At 44.4% G+C, this 11,966-nt stretch overlaps 1 protein-coding gene across 1 annotated transcript in view; it reads right to left on the bottom strand.

Annotated features, from left to right (window-relative positions):
• Positions 1–3,202: 3,202 nt before the first annotated feature.
• hdc (histidine decarboxylase) overlaps positions 3,203–11,966 on the bottom strand; it is a 21,175-nt gene continuing 12,411 nt past the window's right edge. The window contains exons 10-12 of the mRNA XM_084124830.1: positions 7,434–7,532; positions 7,168–7,269; positions 3,203–5,977 (exon numbers count right to left, since the gene is read on the bottom strand). Of these exons, the coding sequence (XP_083980956.1) occupies positions 5,420–5,977; positions 7,168–7,269; positions 7,434–7,532 (759 nt within the window). The 3' untranslated portion in view covers positions 3,203–5,419. The remainder of the gene's footprint in view (positions 5,978–7,167; positions 7,270–7,433; positions 7,533–11,966) is intronic.

The following is an 11,966-nucleotide window of genomic DNA, read 5'->3' as shown; positions in this document are numbered from 1 at the left end:
CTGTCGTAACTGTCGTTAACTGTTGTTCCAAACCCACGTGACTGTCGTAACTGTCGTTAACTGTTGTTCCAAACCCACGTGACTGTCATGACTGTCGTTAACTGTTGTTCCAAACCCACGTGACTGTCGTAACTGTCGTTAACTGTTGTTCCAAACCCACGTGACTGTCATGACTGTCGTTAACTGTTGTTCCAAACCCACGTGACTGTCGTAACTGTCGTTAACTGTTGTTCCAAACCCACGTGACTGTCGTAACTGTCGTTAACTGTTGTTCCAAACCTACGTGACTGTTGTAACTGTCGTTAACTGTTGTTCCAAACCCACGTGACTGTCGTAACTGTCGTGACTGTCATGACTGTCGTTAACTGTTGTTCCAAACCCACGTGACTGTCGTGACTGTCGTGACTGTCGTTAACTGTTGTTCCAAACCCACGTGACTGTCGTGACTGTCGTTAACTGTTGTTCCAAACCCACGTGACTGTCGTGACTGTCGTTAACTGTTGTTCCAAACCCACGTGACTGTCGTGACTGTCGTGACTGTCGTTAACTGTTGTTCCAAACCCACGTGACTGTCGTGACTGTCGTTAACTGTTGTTCCAAACCCACGTGACTGTCATGACTGTCGTTAACTGTTGTTCCAAACCCACGTGACTGTCGTAACTGTCGTTAACTGTTGTTCCAAACCCACGTGACTGTCGTAACTGTCGTTAACTGTTGTTCCAAACCTACGTGACTGTTGTAACTGTCGTTAACTGTTGTTCCAAACCCACGTGACTGTCGTAACTGTCGTGACTGTCATGACTGTCGTTAACTGTTGTTCCAAACCCACGTGACTGTCGTGACTGTCGTGACTGTCGTTAACTGTTGTTCCAAACCCACGTGACTGTCGTGACTGTCGTTAACTGTTGTTCCAAACCCACGTGACTGTCGTGACTGTCGTTAACTGTTGTTCCAAACCCACGTGACTGTCGTGACTGTCGTGACTGTCGTTAACTGTTGTTCCAAACCCACGTGACTGTCGTGACTGTCGTTAACTGTTGTTCCAAACCCACGTGACTGTCGTAACTGTCGTTAACTGTTCCAAACCCACGTGACTGTCGTAACTGTCGTTAACTGTTGTTCCAAACCCACGTGACTGTCGTAACTGTCGTTAACTGTTGTTCCAAACCCACGTGACTGTCGTAACTGTCGTTAACTGTTGTTCCAAACCCACGTGACTGTCGTAACTGTCGTTAACTGTTGTTCCAAACCCACGTGACTGTTGTAACTGTCGTTAACTGTTGTTCCAAACCCACGTGACTGTTGTAACTGTCGTTAACTGTTGTTCCAAACCCACGTGACTGTCGTAACTGTCGTGACTGTCATGACTGTCGTTAACTGTTGTTCCAAACCCACGTGACTGTCGTGACTGTCGTTAACTGTTGTTCCAAACCCACGTGACTGTCGTGACTGTCGTTAACTGTTGTTCCAAACCCACGTGACTGTCGTGACTGTCGTTAACTGTTGTTCCAAACCCACGTGACTGTCGTAACTGTCGTGACTGTCGTTAACTGTTGTTCCAAACCCACGTGACTGTTGTGACTGTCGTTAACTGTTGTTCCAAACCCACGTGACTGTTGTGACTGTCGTTAACTGTTGTTCCAAACCCACGTGACTGTCGTGACTGTTGTGACTGTCGTTAACTGTTGTTCCAAACCCACGTAACTGTTGTGACTGTCGTGACTGTTGTGACTGTCGTTAACTGTTGTTCCAAACCCACGTAACTGTTGTGACTGTCGTTAACTGTTGTTCCAAACCCACGTGACTGTCGTAACTGTCGTGACTGTCGTTAACTGTTGTTCCAAACCCACGTGACTGTCGTAACTGTCGTGACTGTCGTTAACTGTTGTTCCAAACCCACGTGACTGTCGTAACTGTCGTGACTGTCGTTAACTGTTGTTCCAAACCCACGTGACTGTCGTAACTGTCGTTAACTGTTGTTCCAAACCCACGTGACTGTCATGACTGTCGTTAACTGTTGTTCCAAACCCACGTGACTGTCGTAACTGTCGTTAACTGTTGTTCCAAACCCACGTGACTGTCGTAACTGTCGTTAACTGTTGTTCCAAACCTACGTGACTGTCGTAACTGTCGTGACTGTCATGACTGTCGTTAACTGTTGTTCCAAACCTACGTGACTGTTGTAACTGTCGTTAACTGTTGTTCCAAACCCACGTGACTGTCGTGACTGTCGTGACTGTCGTTAACTGTTGTTCCAAACCCACGTGACTGTCGTGACTGTCGTTAACTGTTGTTCCAAACCCACGTGACTGTCATGACTGTCGTGACTGTCGTTAACTGTTGTTCCAAACCCACGTGACTGTCGTGACTGTCGTTAACTGTTGTTCCAAACCCACGTGACTGTCGTGACTGTCGTTAACTGTTGTTCCAAACCCACGTGACTGTCGTGACTGTCGTGACTGTCGTTAACTGTTGTTCCAAACCCACGTGACTGTCGTAACTGTCGTTAACTGTTGTTCCAAACCCACGTGACTGTCGTAACTGTCGTTAACTGTTGTTCCAAACCCACGTGACTGTTGTAACTGTCGTTAACTGTTGTTCCAAACCCACGTGACTGTCGTAACTGTCGTGACTGTCATGACTGTCGTTAACTGTTGTTCCAAACCCACGTGACTGTTGTGACTGTCGTTAACTGTTGTTCCAAACCCACGTGACTGTCGTGACTGTCGTGACTGTCGTTAACTGTTGTTCCAAACCCACGTGACTGTCGTGACTGTCGTTAACTGTTGTTCCAAACCCACGTGACTGTCGTAACTGTCGTAACTGTCGTGACTGTCGTTAACTGTTGTTCCAAACCCACGTGACTGTTGTGACTGTCGTTAACTGTTGTTCCAAACCCACGTGACTGTTGTGACTGTCGTTAACTGTTGTTCCAAACCCACGTGACTGTCGTGACTGTTGTGACTGTCGTTAACTGTTGTTCCAAACCCACGTAACTGTTGTGACTGTCGTGACTGTTGTGACTGTCGTTAACTGTTGTTCCAAACCCACGTAACTGTTGTGACTGTCGTTAACTGTTGTTCCAAACCCACGTGACTGTCGTAACTGTCGTGACTGTCGTTAACTGTTGTTCCAAACCCACGTGACTGTCGTAACTGTCGTTAACTGTTGTTCCAAACCCACGTGACTGTTGTGACTGTCGTTAACTGTTGTTCCAAACCCACGTAACTGTTGTGACTGTCGTTAACTGTTGTTCCAAACCCACGTAACTGTCGTTAACTGTTGTTCCAAACCCACGTAACTGACACGTGAGAACGAACCTCATTGGTTCTCGTGCTGGAGCTTCCGTTTACACACATTTGAGTGTACTATGTATGTATGTTCACTGATTGATATTTATGTGTGAATAAAAGCCTGTTGATCATATAAAGTGATGAAGTGATAAAAGTCTCTTCAGGAGTCTCTTCCATTAAAAAGGATTTATTTTATCATCTCTTTATGAATGTTTTGGGTGAATGATCCCTTTGACGAACTGTTCAGGAGTCAGTTTAGTTGCGATCAGGAATTGAATGAGGAAGCAATCAAAAATATTATATACTAAAATTAAATATTAACCGAAACTTGAAAATCATTTGGTTTTAGTATTTTTATTTTTTGGCTGTAAATAGGAAACATTTTACAATAAAAAACATTACTGCATTTTTTTTTTTTTGAGTTGTGAGTTTATTTCTCAGAATTTGGTCTTTATAACTTACAATTCTGAGAAAAAAGTCTGAATTGTGAGAGAGAAAGTCGAAGCTCATGTTTGATTCCTCCTCAGGACAAGCTGGATGTCACGGGAACCTTCAGACAGGTCAAAGGTCAGCTGGTGCAGGACGGGACGGGTTTGACCCGAACTTTCAGACAAGTCAAAGGTCAGCTGATGCAGGACAGGTTTGACCCGAACCTTCAGACAGGTCAAAGGTCAGCTGGTGCAGGACGGGTTCGACCCGAACCTTCAGACAGGTCAAAGGTCAGCTGGTGAAGGACGGGTTCGACCCGAACCTTCAGACAGGTCAAAGGTCAGCTGGTGCAGGACGGGTTCGACCCGAACCTTCAGACAGGTCAAAGGTCAGCTGGTGCAGGACGGGTTCGAACCGAACCGTCAGACAGGTCAAAGGTCAGCTGGAGCAGGACGGGTTCGACCCGAACCTTCAGACAGGTCAAAGGTCAGCTGATGCAGGACGGGTTCGACCCGAACATTCAGACAGGTCAAAGGTCAGCTGGTGCAGGACGGGTTCGACCCGAACCTTCAGACAGGTCAAAGGTCAGCTGATGCAGGACGGGTTCGACCCGAACCTTCAGACAGGTCAAAGGTCAGCTGATGCAGGACGGGTTCGACCCGAACCGTCAGACAGGTCAAAGGTCAGCTGGTGCAGGACGAGTTCGACCTGAACCTTCAGACAGGTCAAAGGTCAGCGGATGCAGGACGGGTTCGACCCGAACTTTCAGACAGGTCAAAGGTCAGCTGGTGCAGGACGGGTTCGACCCGAACCTTCAGACAGGTCAAAGGTCAGCTGATGCAGGACGGGTTCGACCCGAACCTTCAGACAGGTCAAAGGTCAGCTGATGCAGGACGGGTTCGACCCGAACCTTCAGACAGGTCAAAGGTCAGCTGATGCAGGACGGGTTCGACCAAGATTTTGCAAGAAAAAGTCTGAATTGTGAGATAAAATGTCGCAATTACCTTTTTTATATTTTTAATGTTATTCTGTGGTGGAAACAAGCTTCCACAGGTGACATGCAGGTAAAGAAATAAAATATAATCTTTTTAATAAGTGTTTTATTCGGATTAGTCATTTTTAGTACACCTTTTAGGAGTAAATACGTATGTTTTAAAGTAAATGTGTTTATATAAATCAATACTGACAGACAGACATCGATCATATGATGCTTTCTGTGATAATAAAGGAACAGAGTGCAGGAGTTCACTGACCTGAAAATATCCCTGACACTAAAGTGTGTGTGTGTGTGTGTGTGTGCGTGTGTGTGTGTGTGCGTGTGTGTGTGTGTGTGCGCACGAGTGAGTGTGTGTGAGTGTGAGTGTGTGTGTGTGTGTGTGCGCGAGTCAGTGAGTGTGTGTGTGTGTGAGTGTGAGTGAGTGTGTGTGTGTGTGTGCGCGAGTCAGTGAGTGTGTGTGTGTGTGTGCGAGTGAGTGTGTGTGAGTGAGTGTGTGTGTGTGTGTGTGTGTGTGTGTGTGTGTGTGAGTGTGAGTGAGTGTGTGTGTGTGTGTGTGTGTGTGAGTGAGTGTGTGTGTGTGTGTGTGTGTGTGTGTGTGAGTGTGTGTGTGTGTGTGTGAGTGTGTGTGTGTGTGTGTGTGTGTGTGAGTGAGTGAGTGAGTGTGAGTGTGAGTGTGAGTGTGTGTGTGTGTGTGTGTGTGTTATGGTAAAGGTAGGCAGTTTAAGCAGCTGGCTCTGCTGGTCACCAGGCCTCTCCTGAAGGGCCGGTAGATCCCGCACTGATCCCAGACCTCCGAGAGGCTCGGGACGCTGTGGACCTTCAGGAGCCGCTTCTGGTTCCGGTTCTCCTGGTTCCGGTTCTCTGGGATCTGCTCCAGCGGGACACAGCGTTCGGGTCGGGCCGGCGGGAGCTCAGCGCTGCAGCTCATGGACCTGAAGGCCCGTCTCTGGCCCTGACGCACCAGACGGCCGTCGATCATGGGCTCCCTCATCCGGCTGAGATCCGTGTGGATCAACGGCTCCTGCTCCTCCTCTTCGGTGCTGGAGCTCAGGCTGGGCTGGTGGGTCAGATCCTGCAGAACCTCTCGGGACGCCTCCTGGATGAGCCTCCAGTCCTGATGGATGTCCTGCGCGCCGGTGAACTGCGACGTCACGGCGAAGCGGATGATCAGTTTGTTCCCGATGGCAGCCGGGATCAGGAACATCTGGCCGGATTTAGTCAGTTTCCTCAGTAACTCCTGCGTCGCTCCGTTCCCAGCCTGAAGAACAGAAGAAACTGATGTGATCACTGTAATGCCAGCTGACAGGAACACATCTTTCCCTCGTTGGTCAAAATGACCCGAAGCCCTAAAATTATACTTTTTTTTTTTGTTCAGAAAGTTTATTTTATTTCATTTTGATAATATTTTTCCTTTTTTTAATGCAATTTTTGGGGAGATTTTTTGTTATGTTTTATTTTATTTACCTTACTTGATTTGATCAATAATTAAACAGAAATTTAAGCACATTCCTCACATTAAAATAACAACTTAAACTCAAAATATCTTACATCGGGTGTCTTTGTCGACCTCTTGTGGAAAATAAATAATATAACATGATACTTCATGACTCTAGGTGGCCTTATATCTCTATGGAGTAAATGAGCTGTTCCTCTGGGTCCTAAAGTCCGTTTCTCTTCAGTGTGCATTCAGATACACATGTAGACATTATAAAATCATTTTTTGGTAAAGTTTTAGCATTTTTAGCTTGAATGTTGAGCATTCTTAGTTTTTTCTGTGTACTGAAGCATTCCTCGCATTCCATTCATTCCTAAGGGGGTCAAATTGACCCGATACATCTTCTAAATTTCAACCACAAAACTCCTCGAATCCATTAATTTGTTTGTGTGTATTCGTGGTTCAAGTGCAACAAAAGTGTAATTTTTTTACAAAAATGATTTTCGGGTCAAAATGACCTTTTGAATGTTCTTGTTTTGAAACAAGTAGCAAAATTTAAAAAATGGAAAAAAATTGAGGAGGAAGGAGGGGGAGGGGGAGGGGACGGGATGAGGAGGAGGGAGGGTCGAGCTAGCCTCCGTTTTGTTTGACAAGAAACAACAAGAAGTGACGTCACCCAGCATCGCTTAGAGCACCTTTAAAAAAAAAGTATTTTCATTTCATTTTGATGTATTTCTCAGAAAACAAGATCATTTTGCTTCTCCAGTAAATGTATCTTGATTTAAGAATGTTTAGATATTAGTGCTGGAAAACAAGACAGAAACACTGAGGAAGAACATCATGTTTTAAAAATACTACGACATTTGAATACGATCTCACTGAGAAACATCATCACCGTCTCATTCCACCACAGGTGTCTTTTCATAAGATCTATAATCAATAAGCACCATGAATATCATGTTACTGTCATGATATCCTGTGATTTTAGATTATATCTGCTGTGTTTCTCTCACTCGTAGGCAGAAGACGACCAGGCCGAGGTGCCGCTGCGCTGGGATCTGGAAGTTTGTGTCGTTTCGGACCAGAGACTCGAACAGCTTCGCCATCTCCACGCTCTGACATCACAGGAAACACATCATCACTGACATTTCAAGAGCATTTCTAGCTTTAGCCTCATTGTAAATTGTAAACTGAAATGAGTGTTGTCATTAAGTGTGTAAGTGTTCCACCGGATGAGGGTTTGTGAAGTGTGTGTGAGCGTGATGATGCGGCGTCTCACGTGTCGTATGTGTTCCTGCAGGTTCTTCAGACCGAAGCAGCGCATCACAAACCACAGCTTCAGGGAGCGGAAGCGGCGGCTCAGAGAGATCTGCCAGTGCTGAACACACGGGTAAACACACGGGTAAACACACGGGTAAACACACGGGTAATAACACACGGGTAATAACACACGGGTAAACACACGGGTAATAACACACGGGTAATAACACACGGGTAAACACACGGGTAATAACACACGGATAAACACACGGGTAATAACACACGGGTAATAACACACGGGTAAACACACGGGTAATAACACACGGGTAAACACACGGGTAAACACACGGATAAACACACGGGTAAACACACGGGTAATAACACATGGATAAACACGCGGGTAAACACACGGATAAACACACGGATAAACACACGGGTAATAACACATGGATAAACACGCGGGTAAACACACGGATAAACACACGGATAAACACACGGATAAACACGCGGGTAAACACACGGATAAACACATGGATAAACACGCGGGTAAACACACGGGTAATAACACACGGGTAATAACACACGGGTAAACACACGGGTAATAACACATGGATAAACACACGGGTAATAACACACGGGTAATAACACATGGATAAACACACGGGTAAACACACGGATAAACACACGGGTAAACACACGGATAAACACACGGGTAATAACACATGGATAAACACACGGGTAAACACATGGATAAACACATGGATAAACACACGGGTAAACACACGGATAAACACACAGGTAATAACACATGGATAAACACACGGGTAAACACACGGGTAATAACACATGGATAAACACACGGGTAATAACACACGGGTAAACACACGGGTAATAACACACGGGTAAACACACGGATAAACACACGGGTAAACACACGGGTAATAACACATGGATAAACACGCGGGTAATAACACATGGATAAACACACGGGTAATAACACACGGGTAAACACACGGGTAATAACACACGGGTAAACACACGGATAAACACACGGGTAAACACACGGGTAATAACACATGGATAAACACGCGGGTAATAACACATGGATAAACACACGGGTAATAACACACGGGTAAACACACGGGTAATAACACACGGGTAAACACACGGATAAACACACGGGTAAACACACGGGTAATAACACATGGATAAACACACGGGTAAACACACGGGTAATAACACATGGATAAACACGCGGGTAATAACACACGGGTAAACACACGGGTAATAACACATGGATAAACACACGGGTAATAACACATGGATAAACACACGGGTAATAACACACGGGTAAACACACGGGTAATAACACACGGGTAAACACACGGATAAACACACGGGTAAACACACGGGTAATAACACATGGATAAACACACGGGTAAACACACGGGTAATAACACATGGATAAACACACGGGTAATAACACACGGGTAAACACACGGGTAATAACACACGGGTAAACACACGGATAAACACACGGGTAAACACACGGGTAATAACACATGGATAAACACACGGGTAAACACACGGGTAATAACACATGGATAAACACGCGGGTAATAACACACGGGTAAACACACGGGTAATAACACATGGATAAACACACGGGTAATAACACATGGATAAACACACGGGTAATAACACACGGGTAAACACACGGGTAATAACACACGGGTAAACACACGGATAAACACACGGGTAAACACACGGGTAATAACACATGGATAAACACGCGGGTAAACACACGGATAAACACACGGATAAACACACGGGTAATAACACATGGATAAACACGCGGGTAAACACACGGATAAACACACGGATAAACACACGGGTAATAACACATGGATAAACACGCGGGTAAACACACGGATAAACACACGGGTAAACACACGGATAAACACACGGATAAACACACGGGTAATAACACATGGATAAACACGCGGGTAATAACACATGGATAAACACGCGGGTAAACACACGGATAAACACGCGGGTAATAACACATGGATAAACACGCGGGTAAACACACGGATAAACACATGGGTAATAACACACGGGTAAACACACGGATAAACACACGGGTAATAACACAGGTAATAACACACGGGTAAACACACGGGTAAACAGGAAAACACGGGTAAACATGTAAACACACGGATAAACACGGATAAACACACGGATAAACATGTAAACACACGGATAAACACACGGGTAAACATGTAAACACATGGATAAACACACGGATAAACACACGGATAAACACATGGGTAAACATGTAAACACACAGATAAACACACGGGTAAACATGTAAACACGGGTAAACATGTAAACACACAGATAAACACACGGATAAACACACGGGTAAACATGTAAACACACAGATAAACACACGGGTAAACATGTAAACACGGGTAAACATGTAAACACACGGGTAAACATGTAAACACACAGATAAACACACGGGTAAACATGTAAACACAGATAAACACACGGGTAAACATGTAAACACACAGATAAACACACGGGTAAACATGTAAACACAGATAAACACACGGGTAAACATGTAAACACACAGATAAACACACGGATAAACACACGGGTAAACATGTAAACACACGGGTAAATACACGGGTAAACATGTAAACACACAGATAAACACACGGGTAAACATGTAAACACACGGGTAAACACACGGGTAAACACACGGGTAATAACACACGGGTAAACACACGGATAAACACACGGGTAAACATGTAAACACACGGGTAAACACACGGGTAAACACACGGGTAAACACACGGGTAATAGCACACGGGTAAACACACAGATAAACACACGGGTAAACATGTAAACACACAGATAAACACACGGGTAAACACGGGTAAACACACGGGTAATAACACACGGGTAAACACACGGGTAAACATGTAAACACACAGATAAACACACGGGTAAACACGGGTAAACACACGGGTAATAACACACGGGTAAACACAGATAAACACACGGGTAAACATGTAAACACACAGATAAACACACGGGTAAACACGGGTAAACACACGGGTAATAACACACGGGTAAACACACAGATAAACACACGGGTAAACATGTAAACACAGATAAACACACGGGTAAACACGGGTAAACATACGGGTAATAACACACGGGTAAACACAGATAAACACACGGGTAAACATGTAAACACACGGGTAAACACACGGGTAAACATGTAAACACACAGATAAACACACGGGTAAACATGTAAACACATGGGTAAACACACGGGTAAACATGTAAACACACGGATAAACACACGGGTAAACATGTAAACACATGGATAAACACACGGATAAACACACGGATAAACACACGGGTAAACATGTAAAAACACAGATAAACACACGGGTAAACATATAAACACACGGGTAAACATGTAAACACACGGGTAAACATGTAAACACACGGATAAACACACGGGTAAACATGTAAACACATGGATAAACACACGGATAAACACACGGGTAAACATGTAAAAACACAGATAAACACACGGGTAAACATATAAACACACGGGTAAACATGTAAACACACGGGTAAACATGTAAACACACAGATAAACACACGGATAAACATGTAAACACACGGGTAAACATGTAAACACACAGATAAACACACGGATAAACACACGGGTAAACACACGGGTAAACATGTAAAAACACAGATAAACACACGGATAAACACACGGGTAAACACACGGGTAAACATGTAAACACACAGATAAACACACGGGTAAACATGTAAACACACGGGTAAACACACGGGTAAACATGTAAACACACGGGTAAACACACGGGTAAACATGTAAACACACAGATAAACACACGGGTAAACATGTAAACACACGGATAAACACACGGGTAAACATGTAAACACATGGATAAACACACGGATAAACACACGGATAAACACACGGGTAAACACACGGGTAAACATGTAAACACACAGATAAACACACGGGTAAACATGTAAACACACAGATAAACACACGGGTAAACATGTAAACACACGGATAAACACACGGGTAAACACACGGGTAAACATGTAAAAACACAGATAAACACACGGATAAACACACGGGTAAACACACGGGTAAACATGTAAACACACAGATAAACACACGGGTAAACATGTAAACACACAGATAAACACACGGGTAAACATGTAAACACACGGATAAACACACGGGTAAACATGTAAACACATGGATAAACACACGGATAAACACACGGATAAACACACGGGTAAACATGTAAAAACACAGATAAACACACGGGTAAACATATAAACACACGGGTAAACATGTAAACACACGGGTAAACATGTAAACACACAGATAAACACACGGATAAACACACGGGTAAACACACGGGTAAACATGTAAAAACACAGATAAACACACGGATAAACACACGGGTAAACACACGGGTAA

The sequence above is a fragment of the Abramis brama genome, assembly GCF_963993115.1.
Source record: "Abramis brama genome assembly, chromosome: 9".
Taxonomy (NCBI): Eukaryota; Metazoa; Chordata; class Actinopteri; order Cypriniformes; family Leuciscidae; genus Abramis; species Abramis brama.
Note: the sequence above shows the minus strand (reverse complement) of the source record. Positions and strands in the feature narration are given on the sequence as shown.